The 23,347-nt window shown below is 41.7% G+C and overlaps 1 protein-coding gene across 2 annotated transcripts; it reads right to left on the bottom strand.

The window, feature by feature from the left end:
- Positions 1 to 1,083: 1,083 nt before the first annotated feature.
- On the bottom strand, positions 1,084 to 19,890 carry gtf2h1 (general transcription factor IIH, polypeptide 1). Of its 2 annotated transcripts, none has more exons than XM_084334420.1 (15): positions 19,748 to 19,890; positions 19,063 to 19,228; positions 18,787 to 18,979; positions 18,136 to 18,298; positions 16,592 to 16,685; positions 16,322 to 16,471; positions 16,036 to 16,115; positions 15,523 to 15,641; positions 11,027 to 11,117; positions 6,770 to 6,858; positions 6,549 to 6,666; positions 4,640 to 4,730; positions 4,315 to 4,430; positions 3,418 to 3,510; positions 1,084 to 1,974 (listed from the first exon to the last, which is right to left on the bottom strand). In XM_084334420.1, the coding sequence occupies exons 2-15, from the start codon at positions 19,211 to 19,213 to the stop codon at positions 1,888 to 1,890; spliced, it is 1,635 nt and encodes a 544-aa protein (XP_084190546.1). In that variant the 5' UTR covers positions 19,214 to 19,228; positions 19,748 to 19,890; the 3' UTR covers positions 1,084 to 1,887. The 2 variants fall into 2 exon arrangements, with proteins under 2 accessions (XP_084190546.1, XP_084190545.1); XM_084334419.1 differs by having other exon boundaries at positions 1,084 to 1,916.
- Positions 19,891 to 23,347: the final 3,457 nt, after the last annotated feature.

The following is a 23,347-nucleotide window of genomic DNA, read 5'->3' as shown; positions in this document are numbered from 1 at the left end:
CACTACGCGACCAAGGTACCCATGTACATGTCAAAATACTTCCCAAAGGTCAGTGAATACCACGATCACAACACCAGAGGGAGCTCCACAAATCATGTAAAACCCAGATTCGGATCAAACAAGGGACTAAACACGTTTCGCAATTATGCCACATCAATGTGGAACGCCCTGCCTAAAGCTGTAAAGGAATGTGAATCACTACCCACCTTCAAAAACACTCTCAAAAAACACCTACGTGAGACTGCAATTCGAAACTGGCCCCTACAAATGTCCTAACCTAGTTGTACAGTAAATGACCAAGTAAGGCTTTGTCAATATTCCAATGTACAGTGTAAAATGTGTGTGTGTCCCCTTCCCAACCCACCCCCCCCCCCCCCCACCTCCAATGTACAGCCCTCACCCAACCCACCCAACCCCACCCCACCCAACCAACCTCCTCCAATGTACAGTTTCTATGCCAAATGTATATACACTCCTTTTCTGGACACTTTTGTATCACAAACAGTACTGTATTTGCAAATCTGATATGTCATAAATGTATAGATGTAGCAGTACTGTCTATCTGTATGTCATGTATGTCATATATGTTATGATGAATTGAAAATGGGGGACCCTGATGTAAACAAGTCGAAAGTCTTTCTCTGGTCTGCATCCCCTTAACAATTGTATGTATTGAGCTGTACTGTACTGTACCCATTCTGCAATCTGTTAATAAACTTTTCAATCAATCAATCAATAGTACATATTAGTGTAGTACTAATAGTATAGGCACAGTATACTACTTAGTAGCAAAGTACATAATAGTAAGACGGTATGAAGGTTACAATTACATTCTAAAATTACCCAAGTTTATTTACTGCTGCAATGTTCGCCAATGCAATACTTGACAGGAAATACTTGGGTCCAAACCGTTCCCTAGCAACAGAATCCCAGTGAAACGGTCTTTATCGATTGAAACTGGAGATAGACACTAGCCTCCCTATAGTATCATAATAGCCCATTCAAATTAGATTAGCATCACAGAGTTGGGAGAAATTAGATGCTACAAAGATTACGAGGCAGAGAAAGCTGCTGAACAGAAAGCAACATGAACATACGCTTCACTTTATTTCTGAGTAACATCTTTGTCTTCAGTGCAGCTAGAAGGTGCAGACATTACAAACCAGTGCACTTAAATGTGATTGGGTCACACATACTAATGCACCACAGTGCGAAATGTCATTACAGTATTGCTATATTCACTCCGCTTCCATTTCCCAGGTTTACTGGAACTACTCTATGCTCCCTGAATCGATCTGCTGCTCAAGAAGGGCTCATTGCATTGGCAAACTCTTGTCCCAAGTCTTGTCCTGCGCACTGATAAAAAAAAACAAAAAAGATCTCGCATACTGGCAGTCCTTTTCTTGTATCTCTCACCCCCAGTCTCTGTTCCTGAGAGTGCCTCCTCTGGTTTACATTTAAAGTTTGGTCATATTACACCATTTTAATCTTTTTTAAAAGTCCCATTCAACCATTAAAAAGGAGCCCTGACATCATCTCAACCACTGAGAAAATGCTAACAAAAACAAAGGACACTAAGTACAGTTAATTTGGACTGAGATGCAGTTGAGTCTCTGTTGTACATGTTGGGGATGTAGTAGCAGCACCACCACCCATCTATATCATCATCATCATCATCAGCCAACATGGACCGTGTCCCTCCAGGCTGTGTGTTCCGTGTTCGTCGTCACAGCAGTCTGGTAGGCCTCAGTGCTGGCAGCGTGTCCACCGCCTTCTTCTTATGTTCTTATTCCTTCCATTATCCTTTCTCTCCAGCAAATGACTGAAGCTCAGGTTTTCCTCATCATCCGACGGGTTTTCCAGGCGTGGAATTTGTTATAGGCCGTCTCAAACATCTCCTCCATGTGCCCTGTGAGCTGTGGGACAGTTTGTGGAATTTGTTATAGGCCGTCTCAAACATCTCCTCCATGTGCCCTGTGAGACAGTTTATTTTATCAATAGATTTAATAATAGGAAACTCACAATGATTCATTGGTCTCTGACACTGTTGGATATCATTTATATCGAAATATCTACTGCACGGGTGATTGGGGTTGGACAGGCCGGCATTGAACTTTGGGTCTCAGCGGCCGAGAAAGTAAAGGCCTCAATCTAGCGGCGGGTCGGTTGTTGATCCTGGGGGGTCCTGGGGTGAGAGTGGGGGAGGAAATGTCTTTTGTGGTGTCTATTATGGTGTCTGTAATAGTATAAGTAGATTTTTTATGTTCTGTATTTATTATTATTATTTTCTATTTGTGTTATTGCTAGTCATTATTGTTATTATTGTGGTATTGTGATGTCTTGTTATTATTATTACTGTATTGTGTTCATCTTGTTTTGTGTATAAAAAGAATAAAAATATTTGATCCAAATTCTTTTTTTTAATAATAGGCCTCTACATATTATTTTATTTTAGACAGAATGCATGTTGAGACTTCCGTAGCTCCTTTGACTTCTATGCATTATATACAAATCTTCAATAACAAACCACCATGGATTCTGAGGGTTAAGTCAAAACTCGCCCTAAATAATTATTGAAGTTCACATTGTGTTTTCTAAGGGATCAACGGAAAGCTTGACAAAGACTGAGGTGAAAACACAAGCCTCTGCTGAAATACAGTGGGGGAAAAAAAAACTTTCCTCTCCAAAGTCTCCTTTCAAATCCTCCAGTCGACAAACGCTCAGTGCTGCCACCACTGGTCGCCAATAAGATCAGCACCTTGACCTAACAGGTTAACAGTGATAGTAATGTAAAACTAAAAGTAGAATACCTTCAAAAGAAAGAAGGGACCACACACTCCTCAGGACTGGTTTTTGCTTTTTTTTATTGCACAACTCGTTTCGCTTCTGCTTCCTCAGGTGCTATGGTGATAGTAATGTGTTTTATTGGCGACCAGTGGTGGCAACACAGAACATTCGTTTAACTTTCCCAGAAAACCACAGAAGGGGCCATTGCCAATTTGAAAGGAGACTTTTTTTTATACTATATTTCAGCAGCGGCTTGTGTTTTCACCTCACCAGTCTTTGTCAAATGGTAAATGGTGCATTATATAACACTTTTATCCAAATCGCTTTACAATTTGGTACTCACATTTTACCCATTCATTCACACCGACGGAAGAGGCAACCATGCAAGGTGCCAACCTGCTCATTGGGAGCAGTTAGGGGTTAAGTGTCTTTCTCAAGGACACTTCGGCACGCTGCCTGGGAATTGAACCGGAAACCTCCGGATTACCAGGTGACTGCTCTACCTCCTGAGCCACTGTCGACTGTCGACTCTTTGAGCTTTCTGTTGATCCCTTAGAAAACACAATGTGAACTTGTAATAATTAGTTGGGACGAGTTTTGACTTAACCCTGAGAATCAGCAGCAACTTACGTTTGTACTTATATATTGACGCTGGATCTTTTCCTGGAAAGGACGAAGCTTGGTCATCTGAAATCTCTCTAGGTTTGACTTCATCTTCACCACCTACATGAGGAAACAAACAATATAAACTTAAGTGAAATGGATTGTCAGTTGGAATTTTAAAAAGAGGCCTTTAAAAATATATATATATGTAAATTTGAAAGGCTCGTCTATCAAGATTAACCACCGAATAGGGTTTAACTTGGTTTTATGTGATTTTACCTTATTCAGGCTATTTAAAAATGAATCACATTATATATAAGAAGTGATTTATATTTCACACTGATCCATATTCGAAAATACAACAGCTTTGCAGCCATTAAATGATGACCCCCCCCCCCCCCCCCCCACTAGTTTTTAAAACTGTGGTTTACTACATTAAATTAGACTCTGAAGGCCAGTTCAATGTGCCGGTACTGATATCCCTCGATTACCAGTAGGTCTAAAACGTTTTCTTTAGCAAACAGGGTTCCCATGCCCAGTTGGAATGGACTTCCTGAGGCAAAAATGCACATGAAACTGCTGAAAGGTGCTGTAGAGTAAACATAAAAAAAAATAATACATCCAGAGCTTTTAGAAAGTATTGCCCACGTAGAATGCACCCGATTGGATAAATGACATGCTGGTGCTCTAGTGCGACATCTAGTGACTTAATGTTATCTATAGCACCTTTAAGAACATTTATTGGAAAAATGTTCACCAGACACTAGATTTGACAAGTAGGACATGCAGATCAAGTAATACTCTTTTCTGAAGATGGAACCCTGCTAAAATGGTTTCTGTGAGATGTAGTGTTAAGGAAGATAATTCTTTGATGACAAAAGGAATAGAGTATGACAACAATACTTTGAATCTCCCAGCAATCACCTTCTCCTCCAAGAACGGGGTGTTTACAGGAAAACACGACCAGAAGTGTCTCAACAACTCTCCCGCTGCTGTGTACAGATGCTTCAACTCTTCTTGGACCTCACTAGGCACCATCTCTGGGGGGGGGGGGGGGGGATAAAGTAAGAATAAAGAATATCCTGCAAAAATATGTTCATATTCATTTTTAATATTGTAGTATGCCTGAAAGGTTCAGCATCTTCTTTAGGGGCGCTTCAGAGACGGTGTACATCAGCGATGCTGTCACAAGTTTAAATGATTTATTATGAATATTAATGTAAATAAGCAGTTTCACCAACACACTTACGGTTTATGGCTTGTTGTGTTCCTGCCTGCATGAGGATGCCCCCTGGTGAAAGAGCTGCAATGGCAGTAGTAGCTACACTGCTGGTCAACACCTGTATGGAGCATTACACAGGTGCATCTGAAACATTAAAGAGTATTCCTGCCATGGCAAACCAAAATATTGCATTGGAGACAAGTTTCCATTCTTAAATTGCTTGAGTGAACGGTTGATAAAAAGGACCAAAATTATGTGACAGCTTAACTCATTCAATGCCAACGACGAGTATACTCGTTATTGGGCGCCAATCGTTGAACGCCAACGAGTATACTCGTTATTTGATCCGTTATTTCTTTTATTTGATATTTCTATTCATTACAGGCACATAGACTCAGGGTTAACATGGGGAATCAGCATGAGAATGTAAAAGTGCAATACCGGTCACATCACGCTAGACGGCGGTATCGAGCACCCTTTATACCCTTGTATCTTTCTCTGTGGGATGGCCAAACGTCTCTGGTTTCATGTTTCCTTGTCGGGCGAGGGCAGCCGTTCTGCCGGTTCCATCGAAGCGTGTCAAATAACCCCGATCCATATGTTGTGGTGGATTATGCTGTGGGCCAAATGGACATTGGATATACCAGATGGCAATCAAACAATTGGAATATTATTTTTGGAATACTCCCGATCACAGGTAAGAATGATCAGACGTAAATTTTTGCTTGATCCTGCAATGCTTTTACACCGATCAGGCTGATAACCGTTTTTAGTGTTCAATGCGAATGGCGTTACTGACAATCAAATAATCAGAAACTACGTCAATTCCATATATATCATAGGTATTATGTTCCATCATGAATGCATGAAAGGGGGGGGGGGGGTCATTTCTGATTATTTGATTGTCAGTAACGGCATTCGTATTGAACGCTTATCAGCCCGATCGGTATAGCATTGCAGGATCAAGCTAAAATTGACGTCAGATCATTCTTACCTGTGATCGGGAGTATTCCAAAAATAATATTCCAATTGTTTGATCGCCATCTGGTACATCCAATGTCCATTTGGCACACAGCATAATCCACAACAACATATGGATCGGGGATATTTGACGCGCTTCAATGGAACCAGCAGAACGGCTGCCCTCGCCCGACAAGGAAACATGAAATGGGAGACGTTTGGCCATTACACAGGCCAAGATACAAGGTTACAAAGGGTGCTCGATACCGCCGTCTAGCGGGATGCAGCCGGTATTGCCGTTTGGCGACCTCAGACTCATTCCCTATGGTAACACAGAGGTCCGTGGATGAATAATGAATACAAATATTGAATAAAGGCATAAACGACCAAAACCAGAGAAATCTCGGGTCTTGGCGCCCAACGCATGGCGAGTTAACCCGGGATATCTCTGGTCTGGTGCTGAAAATAGATGAGTAGATAATGATTTTTTATTTATTTTTTTTAAAGATACCGTAATTCCTCTAATAGTAACCGGGTCTCAAATACAAGCCGGGTCTCTATTAATGGCCGGGTGCGCTCTTGAGCTAAGCAATTATAAGCCGGCCTCCTAATACAAGCCGGGTTACTAATATACTGAGCTGCATACTGAGCTAGTTACTTGATTTCACTTTGAAAACGTTGAAATGACCAGTGACCACCTGTAATTGCACTGTTTACTATTTCATACAGTACTTGGTTTCAATAAATGAACCCAGTACATTTTACTGGGTTCAAACTGACACAAAATGTTGATTTATTCATTATGATCCGTTTGAACATTTTAAATATAGGCCTCCCTCTTATACAGGCCTCCTCCTAATACAAGCCTGGTACCCGCTACAGTTGAAACAAATACAAGCCGGGGTTACTATTAGAGGAATTACGGTAGTTAAGTTCTAGTAACATAGTGGAAGCGGAGATCACCAGAGGATCTAACCTGAGTAAGGTTGGGTTTATAGCCGTCCATCTCGTGCTTGATGTAGCTGACAGAGTTGATAATGTCCTGGCTGGAGGTGTACTGTTGGGACTGAAGTGGCACAGGACCATGAAAGTACCTTAGAAAAAAACCACGAGATGGATTCATAGAAAATAAAGTCCAAGAAGGGTATGAGTGGAAAAACTGTGCTGAATTTTAAATGGAAAAATAACCAACTCTACCTGTCAGATTTCTTAAGGTTCAAAGCGACTGTTTTCCTTACATTTTCCCTCTGCAGATCCTCGTATTCTATGGCTTCTTGTAATTTCAGCTGAAATAGACCAATAACAAATAAGCAATAACACATTTTGTTTGTTTGCCGTGTGTTTTAATTACTTCCCTTAACTCTGATGTATGTATCGTCTGGGTGCTGTGTTTTGTTTTTCCATTTTATTTTATTTATTTATTCTTTTCCCCGTTACCCTTCGAGAGGTCCTTTTGTCCTCTCACCAGGCCATCATTGTAAATAATATTTTTTTCTTACTTGACCTGCCTGGTTAAATAAAGGTTAAATAAATAAAATAAATTACTACAGCATTTAAAAATGAGTCATGGGCCTGTATTTATCCAGTCTCTCAAAATCACAATTAAGTCACTCTGAACCACAAACTGAAATGAATGATCTTTGTAGTTTTTCTTAATAGTCAAGTTATGGATTAATAAATCTAAGGGCAGAATGATATAAATAAAACATTTATAATTTCACAGAGGAACATTGCTTCAACAATCGTTTTCTGCTGCACACATGGAAAAAATTGATTTCTATAAATAAAAGAAAATGTCTCAATTTGAAGACAAGATCATCAATATATTTAAATGAGAATTTAGTTTAATGAGGTTAGTAGGCCTATTTATCTTTTGTTTATAAGAAGTCCCTATATGCTGAAAATGAACATGCCATTGCTAATGTAATAATAATAATAACTTTGGTGATACTTTGGCAGTGATCTTGGTAGGGATGCACAATATATCTGTGAATATATCAATATCAGCCGATGATAGTGGTTTTTTCATGATTCGATGAGCAAAACTGGATAGATATATATCGGCAAACATATATCGGCTGGTGATAGTGATGTTTTTTGGATTGCATTGGTTTGATGAACAAAACTGTGCGGATGTGAACAACCGATGATTATTTCTCTGTCTAGCTGGCTGCCGTTGTGTGTTTTTCTTTTTTCGACCACACATCATTTATTTGGGTAATGTTACTTGCATGTGATAATGATGCAGCAATCATTGTTTCAGTATGTCCGGCAGCGTGGCTACATCATGGTAGAGCTCCGGACTCATGATCGGAAGATCACCGGTTCGAGCCCCGGTGAACCGGAAAGTGGTGTTGTTGTCTAGCAGGGAACACTCTGTCCTCTGGTAGAGCCATATGAAATCCGTTTTATTTTTTTCCAAATTCAATTTTTTTTTTCAAATTCCATTTTTTTTCGTTTGAATATTTCAGAATTCTGTATTTTGCTTTGTACGCTCATTTTACCATCAGAAATAGTGTCTAATAAGTGGGAATGAATAAATGTCCACAATTTAATAAGATATAACAGTCCATTTAATAGGGCTGTCTTAAATACTTCGAAGCTTCGTTCGATGGGCATGGGATTCGAATATGAAAATAAAATTCGGTTAAAAAAAAAAAAGTGTATATATAATTTTTTTTTGCAAAATCAACTCTGCTCTTTGTTAACTACAACAAGCAATGCCGTTTGTTATTTAAGATGAGGTCGGACTCGGCACTGACAGATTTGTGTTCATTGTGCTGCTTTTATAAAGCCTCAAATGACGGCTTACAATATTTCATGAAAGCAAAGTGTTGTTTGTCTAAGATTTAAAAAGGTTTAAACGTTACAGCACTGACAAAGTTGAACAAAGTGCTGTACAAGTCCCACAACATAAAAAATTTAATAATAATAAAAAAAATTTTTTACTGTCGATTCCATTTTTATTGCTCAATTCCGCGATTCCGTCCACGATTCCGTGAATGCGGATTTCATATGGCTCTATCCTCTGGACTGTTACGGTGATAGGGACACAGTACAGTTGCGAGTGCCGTCCTTCGGATGAGACGCTAAACCGAGGTCCCGACTGAATTCGGTTGTTAAAGAACCCAGGGCATCTATCACAAAGAGTAGGGGGTTCCCCGATGTTCCAGGACAAATTCCCAATCAAGTCTCTGTCTGACATCAAGGTTGGGTGCCACCACTGGTGGTGAAGGAGGCCATTTCCACCCTACATTGTGGGGAGCGCTTTGAGTGTCTAGAAAAGCGCTATATAAATGTAATGAATTATTATTATCAAGGCCACCTAATCATCCCTCCCCCCTAAATTGGCTGATATCAATCCCTGTCTCCTGAGCGTTTCAGCCATTGTGTGTAGTGTGATGTGTGCCTGGTGCCAGTGTATAACAGCCATTGAGCCATAGTGGAGTGTGTCTAGAAAAGCGCTATATAAATGCAATTCATTCATGTACAACATTTTATTATCATAGAAATGTGTTTTATTTATATAAAGATATATTAAGATATACCATATTGACATCAGTAATATCGGCAGAAATATTAACAGAAATGTTAATATCAGTTATCAGTATCGGCCAACATGTTCATAGGTGCATCCCTAGCCGTTGTGCATCCGACCCATTTGGCCATGACATCAAGGATCATGGATCCATAACCACTTATGTGTTGATATCATGGCATCGATTCACTTGGAACGTGTGATCATCTACACTTGGAGCAATGACATTATGTGACCCGTCCACAACAGACAAATCCAGGGAAACCACTGCATCAACTGTGGGGACATTATTAACACATCTGCGTGGCATCAGCGGTGCAAAAATGTGCAAATTAGCACTTTGATTACCAGCCATGCGGCGGTATCTTCCCAATTGAGCTCAGAGAGAGTCTGCAACACTAACCTGAGGCTCGATTGATGAAATATAAAAAATAAAAATAAAATACGACAAACAAACGCTATATAGCGTTGGCGGGCACTCAACGGTCGGCATGAACTAACGACAAACCGCGTGGCTGGCATCCAAAGTGTTAAAGGCAGGTTTAAGACATTATAGATAGTTGGCTGTGAGGAACCCAGAGCAACAAGCTGCATTTCCTCCTTCAGAGTAGGGGCGCTTTCTTCTGGTGGATGGAGCGATCACAAAATGACTCGCCAAGAGTTTTTATCTAAATGATACGTCTTTGAAGAAGATTGTCGTCGTTTTAAGTCAAACCTTCTACATTCTGCATTTCTAACACTCCTCTCCTGCATTCCAGAATGATCATCTCAGTAACACCTAATGGGAGGCTCTCCTACATACTGGTGGAGACAGTTTTCCCCTAGGTTACGGTTTGATAACATACCGTTACTCCTATATGCCTAACAGTAGGACCACATGTGCATAATTCGGAGAATTCTCGGGGCAGTAGGGACCAATTTTTTTATTTATTTTTTTAAACTTTATTTTTAGCGTTTATCGCTTTTCTGGTCAAGTATGACCGACAGAAACAGGTTGAAACGGGATGTAGAGCAGGGGAAGACATTCTGAGAAATGACGGCGGGTCCGGGAATCGAACTCGTGTCCCCCAGATCCGTGACGAGCACGGTTTTCCCCGACGCAGAAATAGCGCCGAGATATGCGGTGAGCTACTGGAGCTCCCCCCTGGGGGGACCAAATTCTTACACTCCGTCCAGAAGTACAGAGCCACAGTTGGCATTGGGCAGGTATCCTAATATTATAGTTATCTACACTATATCCAAAGCAAGACGTAAAGGTTCTGTACAACAAGTCAGCAGGAAGGTTACAACTCTGGCAGCTAAGGGTCAGTGATATTGTTCATCAAACCAGTGTCCAACTTGAGTGCATAGTAGTATAGACATATTACTAGCATAGTAGGTAGTAATATAGGCACAGTAGATTACTTAGTAGCGAAGTGCATAATAGTAAAAGACAGAAGGTTAGTGTTATTTAATAAAAAAAGATAGATATTGAAGAAGTGTGTTTTTAGTCAACCGCTGAAAATTGGGCAGGTTTTGGCTGTCCTGACTGTGGTGGGAAGTTCATTCCACCATTGTGGAGCGAGGACTGAGAATAGCCTGCTTTGCTCGGATGACCACCAAGGAGCTCAGATAGGAGTGGGTCTGTGGCGGCCAGAAGATGCAGAGTAGGGGTCATGAGGGTGCGTAGTTAGAGACCATTGACCGGAGGGTAGGAGGGAGCTGTTCCCCTCACTGCACGATATATGCCAGGTCAAGGACCTTGAAGCTGATTTATGTGGCAATGGGAAGCCAGTGCAGCTCTCTAAGAAGTAGGGTGACGTGGGCCGACTTTGGTAGATTGGAGATCAAGCGGGTCGCTGCGTTCTGTATGAGTTGAAGTGCCTTAGTGTGTGTGGTGCCTTGCGTGCGTGCGTGCGTAAACCCAGCTAACATACCTTCTTAATAGGAGGTTGGAAGACATCTGAATCCCTTGAGTTTCCATCTGTGCTGCTCGTCTCACTAGCCTGGTCATTTGGAGCATGATCGCTTTAAAAACACAACCACATCAACACGCATCTTAAAGACACAATTCCAACCTAAATTGGGACGTTATTACTGTGATTTTAAAACAGTTCAATCCATATTTGTAAACATTATTTATCTCCCAAAGCTAGGAATCAAGAAAACAGATCATGTGTGATGTCATCACGAGGCATAACTTGGTGCTCCGCTGAGAACAGCTAGTCGTCCCATGTAGAGTCAGATAATTTTTATTGTAGGTATGTAAGAGCAAAAGTGTCCATATCCCTTAGAAAAATCACTCTAGGCACAATCACTGTCACTGTGTTCACAAAATGTGTCTCTGATTAACTGTGGATGCGTGCATTTACACATGCACATTCATATTCTGATATAATTCGGGGTAGTCCTAGTCCGTATTTCATCTGAGTTTTTGTCGACACGATATGCCATTTAAAAAAAACTGGATACACTCATATCCCTACATCCAGCTTTGGAAGAGCCTTTCTTTTTTTCTTTTTTTCCCCCCTCCTTTTTCCGATTTTTCTCCCATCCCACTGTTAGTCGTTATGCCAATTCCCAACCCCCTTCCTGGTTGTTGCGCACTTTCCCCTACTGTTGGTCCGAGAGGCCGGAGACTGTCACATGCTTTCCTCCGACGCATGTGCAGCCAGCCGGCAGCCAGCCTGGCCGCGCAGATTCTCACCGGGAGAGTGTAACGTGTGGAAGGTCGCACTACCTCTCTCCAGATCCTACCCTTGCTGAGCAGGCGCCCCGACCGAACTGTAGGGGTCGCTGTCCACAACGCCCAGGACCCACCCACGGCTCCCCTCCCCCTAACTCAGCCAAACGAGTTAGTATAGCGATCAGCCCGAGCCAAGGTAATGCTGACGCTCCGGGAGTCGAGACCGCAGCCTCTTGCATTGGTGACGAGCACAATCTCCGCTACGCCACCTGACCGCTTGGAAGAGCCTTTCTAATGTCCACAAACCAAGACTTAAAAGGTATCCAATGGAGTTTTTTGACAACTAGTTGCTGAGGACAGAGGTCCCCGAAAATTTTGTATCATGTGCATTCCAGTACATACACAAGGAAGCACATGCACGCCACAAGCACAAGGGTGATGTAGATAAGAAAAAGTGCACTGGAAGCATTTAGTCAGGGGAGTGTCATGGTTTCTCCAGAGCTCCATTATACTTTTAGTCAGGGGAGTGCCATCGTTTCTCCATAGAGCTCCATTATACCTTTAGTCAGGAGAGTGCCATGATTTCTCCATAGAACTCCATTGTACTTTTAGTCAGGGAAGTGCCATGATTGCACCATAGAGCTCCATTATACTTTTAATCAGGGGAGTGCCATGGCTTCTCCATAGAGCCCTGTTGTACTTTTAGTCAGGGGAGTGCCATGATTTCTCCATAGAGCTCAATTATACTTTTAGTCAGGGAAGTGCCATGGTTTCTCCATAGAGCCCTATTGTACTTTTTTAGTGCAGCAGCTCAAGCAGGTAGGGTCACGTGATTTAGTGGGTATTGCTACACACAAAGGGCTGGGCGATATGGCCTCTAAATGATATCGTGATATTTTGTGGCCATATCACGATACACGATATATAGCAATATTTTGACATTTCCTCTAAAAGCACTTACAAATGCTTGATTTAACCCTTTGATGCATACAGTCACGCCAATATGATGATTATAATAGTCCCTGCAACATATGTTTGCATTATTAAACCATGAAGATGGTTTCAAAAATAATTTAATGAAAATGTACTAAGAGTAGTCTACTGACACACTAATAAAAAAAAATTATTTACATCTAAGACAATTTATATAAAAACTCTTGGGTGCCTAAGACCTTTGCACAGTACTGTGTTTTCTATCCACTTTAGCCAAACACACACATATATACACACTACTGTGAGAAAATAATAATCACACACAAAAGGCTAATGGCTTATAGCAGACTTAATGATTTTAGAATATTTCAGATAATGAAATAAAATGTTTATATCATCAACTATCCAGTTAGTATTTATACTGTAACGTTTGGCTACTTTAAAGGTCCCATGCATTATAAATGTCATTTTTCAGTCTCTAGCATTGTATTATAGTAATAGGAGTTCGTATCAATGTGTTTTAGGGTCTAAATACCATATTGGCGAATTGCTCCGTTTCAGCCCAACCCCTCTGTGCCTCTAGTAAATCGGGTCATTTTGATTTGAAGTCCCTGAGCACGTCACTGGGCGCTGTGGATAGACACAGTGATGCGATTGGCTCTGTGGTTGGAGCTAATGCCCGCCCCCATTCTACCTAGACTAGACAGCGAGTGGGGCTGCGGGGCCGAGAGGAAGAGAGAGCCGAGAGGGAGCCGAGAGAAAGAAAGAGAGAGGGAGGGAGGGAGAGAGAGGGGGCACTTGGGGGGGGGGGGTACCTGCCGGCCGCGCGCCACACGGGAGATTGAAAGAAAGAAAAGAAAAAAGTTGCCTCGTCTCATCAGCGAGAGCCGAGTGGGAGAGAAAGGAGAGAAAGGAAGAGAGAAGGAGGGAGGGAGAGAGGGGGCACCTGCCGCACGGAGGTCCGCGCGACACACACCTCCGAACGGGAGAGTGATAGAAAGAAAAAAAGGAAGAGAGAGGGAGGGAGGGAGAGAGAGGGGGCACTTGGGGGGGGGGGGGGGGGGACCTGCCCCCTCTCTCTCTCTCTCTCTCTCTCTCTCACTCTCTCTCTCACTCTCTCTCACACTCTCTCTCACACTCTCTCACACTCTCTCACACTCTCTCTCATGGTATAAATGATTATTTGTGTAAATAAGGTTATACGCCGACCATTAAGAAAATACATGTTAGTTTAGGAATAAGGGGCAGGTAACTATATAACTATAAGATTTATTCTTCTTCCTGCTCCTTTTGTCCATGGAATTACTATTTATGATTTTTTAATGAAGAAACTATGATTGTATTATTCCATGTGGCAAATAAAAACTCTGAACTGAACTGAACTCTCTCTCTCTTCCCCCCCCTCCCTCCCTCCCTCTACCAGTGCAGACTGTGGTCTGACTGTCACTCAAAGTGCTTATGGGCGGGGCCATAACAGCCTGATTTCTCGAGGCTGAAAAATGATGGTTTCGAGTACTTGATTAGAAATATAAAACAATGAATTTTTTTGAAAAAAAAATTACAAATGTCTTCAATAGACTAACAGGAATTGTGTAAAGTTGCCCAAATAGTGCTAGGAATAGCAGTGCATAGCCCCTTTAAATCATTGAACGTAGAGAGTGAGAGAGAGCGCGCGAGAGAGCGCGCAAGAGAGAGCCAGCCCCACCCCCCTCCCGGTTTTATTTCTAGGTTTAGTTTTGAGCGTCTAAGTTGCCGTAGTTGATATCACACTAGAATGTCAACACATGAACAGTTGAACACACGGAGATGGGAACTGGATGCCCGATATAAAGAAACTAATAGCCAATAAATGTGAAGTTATCTTTGAACCTCTGTTGTCAAGCCTCGTCAATATAACCCACCTTTCCTCACTAATGGAACTGGTGTCATGGAGTCCGCTTTGAGCGTTTCCAGGGTTAGCGGCTAACGTTAGTTAGCGTAGCCTAGTTATGGGATAACTTAGTTAGCAGCTAATGTTAGCCCATTGCTCGTGTCAATTAAATTGCATGTCATTGAAGGTCCGCACTGGTCTGTGTCTATAATGAAATGAGAGGAAAGCTCTGCACTAAAGCAAGTCTCATCTCAGCCGCGGCGGCTTAATGACGTGACAACATATACTCGATGTTCACGATATAGTAATTTACTACATCTCATGTAGAACAAGCCACAATACATTGAGTATACTCAATATATCGCCCAGCCCTTAATGTTCATAAACAAGAAACCCGCCAATACAATCTGCCTCGAAATATAACAAACAAACTGCCTGTCAATCAAAGGAGGTCGCATTCATTATGACTTCACCAAAACCTTAAGTGAAACTCAACACTGATGGAATATAAACTATGTAAACATTGCAAGAAAATGGACTTTGCAAAGTTTATGAGATAGGAAATGTATTCAGCTTGTAGAAAATAGTTACAACAGAAACTCTGTCTATTTGGGTGGAAATGTGAATGTAAACCAAAGCGAGCCATCTACAAGAAAACACTGTCGAGTACCTTTAACTATGCAAAATCGTACAAATAATATACCGGTACATGAATTCTGTTTTATGGTGGATTTTTCCATTAACCCTTTCACTACCACACTACCAAATGGTTAACCCTTTCACTGTGACAATACAGAAGGTTAACCCTTTCACTGCGACACGAAAAGGGTTAACCCTTTCACAGACGGTAGTGTGGTAGTGAAAGGGTCAACCTTCTGTAGTGTGGTAGTGACAGGGTTAACATGCTGAGCAACTGAACTGTTAAGAGATTGTCATTGGTTTACCCTCTCCCTGCTGCCAGCACCATGGCACTGTGATGGTTGAAACGCTTGATAATGGCCGAGTTGCTACTATCTTTCACCGTCCTGTTGGAACCGGAGGCTGCCGTAGAAAATCCATAGCCCTGCATGAGAGAACACAGGGTCAGTCTTAGAACCACCAATAAGAAGTTCAAAGTAACATTCAGCCACTAGATGTCGCATTAGAGCACCAGCATGTCATTTATCTAATCAGGTGCATTCCACGGGGGACATGGGAAGTAGGGAGGGGATACATGGACGCAACATTCCTTTTGGCCCCGCAAATTTTATTTGGTCATACAATCATGAAAAAGAAAATTGGGGGGGGGGGGAAGCAATACTTTTATTCTGCACCTCTGTGGATGTATTCTTTTTTTCTTTTACGATTACTTTACATAAACTGTTTTATCTAAAGCACCTTTAAAAACAATGCCACACAACTAAATGGATACGTAGTGTAATGTGGCTACTGGTGTGTAATGCATCACAAACCCTCACCTCGTCTAGCGTTTTATCCTCCAACGAAAGGAGGTCAACCAGAGGATTCTTCACTCCTTGAAGCACCATAGATTTCAAACCTGGACAACATACATATAAGGTTTTTAGCAAAGGTGTGTTTGTGGCTCAGTGTTCTAGTGTGCAATGCTGGAAAATGGAAATATCAAATACATACGAATGACTACAAGGGACAAAATCTGGATCCCTACACTCAAGTCACATTTTCTACCTCTACTCACAGCAGAAATGAAAGGATCAAACTGGAGAAGAGTGTTCATGTTCCTACCCTTTTCATCCAGCTTGGCACATTCTGAGAAGATATCCTGCAGTCCTGTGTTGATGCGGTCTCTGTGGAAATAGTGGGACTGGAAAAAGTGGGTCCAGAACTCCTTCTCGGTCAGGTTATGAGGCACATTTTCAGCGTACTTCTGTTTCACTGTAAGCATTAACATAAGTAGGTTTAGCACTCGCCCAATCCAGCATGTGTCCGCTAAGGATGGTCAGTGTTCAATTTGAAATCCATCAAGTTTTTGAAAAAATAATTGTAGTAGTTTACCTGCTGGGTATGTTCTGAAGATGGACTCAATAATGTCAGCTGTTAGATTGTACCGCAAGCCATTGCAGCCGTCTGTCTGAGGCCTAATGTCTGCCTGTAACCCACAAACAGGACTGTTTGGTTTTGGAGAATCATTGAGCATTGAATTTCAATTCCATTATGTAAGTAAGTCAAATAAATTTAGTATAGCACCTTTCACAGAGCAAAGTGCTTCACAAAGAACAAAGAATTATTCAAAATCAGACCATAAAATAGACAAACAAGCAAAAATAGATTAACAAAGACCTTAAACAAAAACACTGAAAAGTACAAGACAAAGGCCAGTTTGAATAGATGAGTCTTCAGCTGCTTTTTAAAAGGCAGCTGACTGCAGATCGTATGCCTATATGAAGAACGTTCCAGTGTTATAAATGGATTAATCAGGACAACCAGTAAGCCCTGGTCAGAAGACCTCAGTGACCTACTGGTGAGATATGGATTAATCAGGACAACCAGTAAGCCCTGGTCAGAAGACCTCAGTGACCTACTGGTGAGATGTGGATGAATCAGATCACAGATCTACACAGGTGCCTGACCATACATGGCTCTACATGTGAAAACAAGAACCTTAAAATGAATCCTAAAATGAATGGGAAACCATTGTAAGGAAGATAGGATGGGTGTGATCTGATATGTGAATGTGACAAAATCACTTACTTTAGGGAAGTGTTATATTTCCATCAATAAATGTTCAATTACAGTCACAACGTCATTGGTGCTTGATTGCAACATCTGATCTGACATACTTTTCAAGTTTAGGTTTCAATACCACTTTTTGTCAACCGATATGGATTCTGAATTGTAAACTTCAAGTAGCCACTGATACCAAGTACAGATCCGACCAATCATTCTTAAAGGAGCATGCCAACATTATGGGAAATGCACTTACGGTCTTCTCCAGTGTCACTCTGGGAGAGGTGGTTTTGGCCAAGAGCTAGTTCTAGCTGGTCCGTATCCGCTTCCATTCATTTGTGCTATGCTAGGCTAGCTTGCAGCCAGATAGCTTTCTACTGAATGCACAGAGAGGAAATGGTATATATATATTCTTGTCTGACACTGGAGAAGACCGTAAGCGTATTTCCCATAATTTTGGCGAGCTCCTTTAATGAACAGTATGGGCCAGTATGGACCAGGGTTGAGCAACTCAGCTTTGGTGACCAACCAGTTGATCACTACAATGTGTGCCTCATTGTCGATTGCTGACTTTGGAAAACTCAAGACAAAGATTGATTTAGTCAGTCATGCACAGTCAATCACACAAAGAGATACAATCATTTTATTCTTTCGTTAAGAGATCCAAAATGATTCTACATGTCAACAAGGAGAAAATAAAGTTGCTTTAATTTCTTAGGTACATGGTTCCTGTTATCAGATTTTACTGAGGAAATCCACAGATAACCCTATTTTTGCCTAGCATCACATACCAGTACTGATACATCCCACATTTTAAATGGTTATCATGTTATTTTCATTGTTTTCAAGATGGGAATTTTTGCTCGACTCACCAGAAAGGCTGCTGATATGCCAACTTCTTGTTTGTTATTGGCGAATGAGTTGTCTGCGTTGTTCATGCTTAGCCGGTTGGCCCAGAACTCTTCAGCACTGATTACTTGGCTGACCACGAGGTCTTTGTACAACTGGAAAAGCACTGGGTCTTCTTGCAGCATTCTGCAAGAGAATGTAAAGTTATGCTGTTATGGGTAGAAAACGCCACACAAGAAAATCAAGAGAACATTTCAGGCAAACCCACCATATAATAAGAGGGGTTCCCAAACATTTTAAAATTAAGCTTGGGTGGCAAGCCATGGGCCAAAAGATGCAAGTGGACATTGATTGGTTAGAAATAAAACAAGTAAATAACTGTCTTAATAACTCCACAATGGACTGCATTTATATATCGCTTTTATCCAAAGCGCTTTACAATTTGTTCCTCACATTTCACCTACAGCGGAGGCAACCATGCAAGGTGCCAACCTGCTTATCGGGAGCAGTTAGGGCCAGGGTTAAGTGTCTTGCTCAAGGACACTTCGACATGCTGGGAATTGAACCGGAAACCAGACGACTGCTCTACCTGTCGCCCCCAAGGACAGTGGTCCTTCATGAAGGTCAAGAAAGACCTGGTCTGAGCAGCTCTGGACAGAAACTCATACACTCACCTGTTTTTCTCCTCTAATTCCTTGTTTGCCTTCTTCTTAAACTTGGGCAGGAGCTGCTGCAGGAGGTCTTTGGCAGCATCCCGGTCTTTCACAGCATTGCTCTCATGGGAAAAGTGGAATGTGGAACTCTCACCGGTGTGGAGGATGAGCTGGAGCTGGATCTTGGCTTTTCCGTCTGGACTTATCTTCTGACCTGTACACAGTGGGGTCAAATACGGTCACAGAGAGAGGAGCCAGCGTGCTCCTGTGTGTATGTGATGGCCATCGAGTACTCACAACGAATGTCTGCATATAGATGGCTGACAGTGAAGCGGTCCTTGCCCCCTGGGCCCCAGGCTATGCGTTCAGCCATCAAGTAAAGAGTGCCGTCTTGCTTCCTCTGCCGAACCTTTTTCAGCTGCAATAGCACCTCCTCGGACAGTGACATGGCTACAACGAAAAGCTGACAGACAAGGGGACGAGGTGAAGACTAACCATTACCAACCGCTAGTTAGCATTCAGAGAGATTGCAACAATATTCAGATAAACGTCAGGAGAAACAGGACATTATACGTTGCCCATGTTAGTTACAGATAACTATAGCATGGACAGTTAGCTCACGCTAAACCAGCAGCAGATGGATGTATTGGCCACGTTGAACTCTAGTTAAGTGACGTTAGCAACGTGATATAATTTAAAGCAGGATGGCAACGTTAGCAACAAGCAAACTCTCCTGTAGCACATTACGCACATGAATAAGTACCGTGAGCATTAACACGTCCAACCGCCTGCAATACTGCTCAGTGGTAAACTAAATAAACGCTGGCTAGTTAATTTACCACAGTGATTACCGTTAGCTAACTACAATCCAGTCTCTGGGTGGGCTAGTCGTACTAGAAGCTAGTAGCGCAACGTTAGCTAGTAACGTTAGTAGTCAAAGAAAAATGACTTGAGTGAAAACTCAGCAATAAACTATCTTTACCTCAAATTCAATCGATATTGTAACTGGTACTTATGTCTTTCTTAACGCATACGATTCAGAATATTGGATGTAAATATTACCCGGGCGAAGTATTACAACAAAATTATGATAACTTTAACAGTGGGCACCCTGGACTCCATCATTGTGACTGCCAAGTGGTGTAACGGTGAAAACGCTCCGGTGGGATACGCAAGTTTAGACCTTTCAACCCAGAGGGTCCGTGTACGTTTCAAACGGAAATACGAAAAAAAACTGAAATACAACGTGTTTTCCTATTTCCGTTTGAAACCAAAATCGAAAAAACGGGGGAAACTGAAATACGAAGCTGTTTTCCGTATTTTGGTGTCAGAATCAAATGGAAAAAAGGAGTAAATAATGGGCCGATTTTGGTCCGTGTACGTTTTGATAGTTCGTTTTTCGTTTTCGATGTGATGAATGGAGAACGGAACCACGTGACAAGTACATTTTTCAATGTAAAAGCCATGCACGATCTAACGTTAACGAATATGTATATAACGTTATGAATGGGAAATACATGCATACAGATCTATACCAGGGTAACGTTATGATACATACATTTTTTGTTTTGTGCATTTCATTTAGACGTGATCTTTTATGTGAAGTTCCCCCCCCCCCTACCCAACCCCAGTTTCCATGTCAAATGTATGTCAGTATTCCAATGTACAGTGTCCCCCCCCCACCTCCAATGTACAGCCCCACCCCACCACCTACCCAACCTCCCCCAATGCACAGTTTCTATGTCAAATGTATATACTCTTCTTCTGGATTTTTTTAGTATCACAAACAGTACTGTATTTGAAAATCTGGTATGTCATAAATGTATAGATGTAGCAGTACTGTCTATCTGTATGTCATGTGTGTCATATGATGAATTGAAAATGGGGGACCCTGATGGAAACAAGACGAAAGTCTTTCTCAGGTCTGCATCCTCTTAACAATTGTATGTATTGAGCTGTACTGTACTGTACCCATTCTGCAATCTGTTAATAAACTTTTCAATCAATCAATCAATCAATCAATCAATCAATCAATCAATCAATCAAGTAATAGCCTAATATGGTCTGTCCAAAATAGTGTTGTCTAAACCAGGGGTGGGCAATTATTTTTCCCAGGGGGCCGAATGAGCAACTGAAAATATGTTGGAGGGCCGGGCCAAAATTCCAAACTCAATTATGCATAATATACATTTTATTTCTATATAAAAAGCAGTAAATGGCATTGTTTTGACCCCTGGTAAGAGTGTATGTTATTATTTGGCAATTAAAAGGTGAGGTTAGCTTTCAAAAATATCATTTATTCAAATAGAATTTATTTCCAAAATGATAAACATAATGTGAAACATTAATATCAAAGGGCATTTTGAGTTTCATATACTATTGAAACAAGGATTTTCTTAGCTTTCTAAAGACATCACATCATCTTATAGCAAAAATAAACAAGACATGTCACTGAACTGTGTAAAGAAAAGTGTCCCAGTTTTGTAGCCTTTTTTACTTTACATGCCTATATTAAACATTTAATGTTTTCAGAATTGTGAAAAAAAAGAAAAAAAAATATCAAGTGTCCCATTTCACTTGTTATATTTCCACATTTTAGTGTTCTTCAGTTCTTTTTTTCATTCATAGTGAGAAATCCAGTCTCTGTTGAGCTTTAACAAGTCCATCAAAGTCAGGTTGCATGTCTGAGGTGGAGATGCAAAGCACAGCTGCCAGATGTTCATCAGTGAGAGAGGATCTGTACCTGGACTTGGTAAACATCATGACTGAGAATGTCTGTTCACATATGTAGGTGGATCCAAAGAGAACCAACATCTTCTGAGCATGTCTCCTCATGTTTGGAAAGTTCTCCTCCTTGAGAGCAGAGTAGAACTCTAGCAGTGATGCTGACTTAAAGTGCTCTTTCAGTAGTGAATCAGACTGCAGGTCAATGAGTTCAAGCTGAACAACTATCAACACTGCAGGTAAAGGGAGAGGAAACCAGCTGCATTTCATCCTCAACCTTTTTGAAATCTTGAAAACGCCTTGAAAATTCATCATGCAGTGCTCCCAACATGGATGAGTACCTGTGCCGGTGATCAGCTGATGGTTTGACTTCTTTCAGGGTTTTCATGTGTTTGAGATTGTTGCTGCCTAGTTGCCTTGAAATTAATTGCAACTTTGTCATGAAGGCTTTCACATGGCTATGCATTTCATGAGCAAAAATGCCCTTGCCCTGCAGTTGTGTGTTCAGTAGGGATGGGTACCATTCACATTTGAACCGATACGGTACCGGTACCTGTGAATCGATACCGGTACTCAACGGTACCTTTTTTCTGTACTTTAGTCTCTAAAAATGTAATCTACCTACCTCAGTTGTGAAAAAAGAAATCCAAACTTCAAAGTGCACACTTTCGACCGTTTTCGGCTTGCCCCGACTGCTTTGTTGTTTAATCAAGTCAAATCCTAGGTACGTGTATATTGTGCGTGTGAACGTTGACATGAAAAGAAAAAAGTTAAAAAAAAATATATATATATTTTTGTATTATTATCATGTAATCTTTCGCGGGCCGGTCAGAATCATCCCGCGGGCCGTATCCGGTCAATAATTAGCGAAATGTTTTTAAAACACAAAGGACACCTCTTTCCTATCGTAGTAAGGTAGACAATGAGCTACAACCTTATTTTCACCTAAACGAGCCGTCCTCGGAGCTGTACATTTAATAATATTGATCTCTATGTGCAGTCGGCTGTGAGGCAAGTGCGCAGCCAGGGACCATCTAAAAAGTGCAACACCGGAAAGAGACACTACAAAAAGATTCAATAACTTCACTGTCATACAATATGGTCTGATATTAATGTAGCAACCTGAATATGTCTGGCTATTATTCAGATTGGCTAACGTAATCTTTTGCATTCCCTGTGTTCACAAGGATGTTGTAACCAGTTGTCCGCTCTTGATCATACCTGCCCGGACATGGACAAATAATGTGCGGTTCTCTTTGATCACCCCTCCCTGAATATTGACTATTAACTTGCTGCCCTTTTATCCGCTTCTTCTAAACTTGGGCGTTTCATAGCGGGACAGGACTACAGGTGCCGGCAGGGGGCGGTGGTGGAAGGCTGGGCAGGAAGGAGATCAGACGAGGAAGAAGGGAGTTCAACGTGGAGCGCAACACAGAGGGAGACTCTCTTCGGCGTTGGGCACAGACGAGGAAGGACGTCAACAATGAGGAGCACCAGAGAAGCGAGCGTGCGAGGAATAGACTCTGCTACCAAACGGGTTATTCCAGAAATACATGCGGTAGTTGAGCGTTTGATTAATGCGCCGGATAAAGGAATAGGCTCTGCTACAAAACGGATTATTCCAGAAATATCTGCGGTAGCTTAGTGTTTGGTTCATGTGCCAGAGACACTGTGAAGGCTTCACCCGGCGAGGAGAGCCGAGGACCAGGTGATAGACATTGGTCACCTTGCGGTAGCTGTGTATATAGGCGTCATAGTAGGAGGGTTCAATACGACCCACGGTTAGCTGTGTTTAGGCGAGCACCACAGTTTAGCACGCGCGACTGCTCCCCTCTTCAGCCCAGCAGAGGATGCCACT

The sequence above is a fragment of the Notolepis coatsorum genome (genome assembly GCF_963971535.1).
Source record: "Notolepis coatsorum genome assembly, chromosome: 18".
Taxonomy (NCBI): domain Eukaryota; kingdom Metazoa; phylum Chordata; class Actinopteri; order Aulopiformes; family Paralepididae; genus Notolepis; species Notolepis coatsorum.
Note: the sequence above shows the minus strand (reverse complement) of the source record. Positions and strands in the feature narration are given on the sequence as shown.

Coding starts and splice junctions, on each gene's coding strand:
- gtf2h1 (XM_084334420.1), bottom strand. CDS start 19,213: ATGTCACTGTCCGAGGAGGTGCTATTGCAGCTGAAAAAGGTTCGGCAG. Junction 18,299..18,786: donor GAATTAGAGGAGAAAAACAG/GTGAGTGTATGA, acceptor ATTCTCTTGCAG/AATGCTGCAAGAAGACCCAG. Junction 1,975..3,417: donor GTCAATATATAAGTACAAAC/GTAAGTTGCTGC, acceptor ACTGTCTCACAG/GGCACATGGAGGAGATGTTT.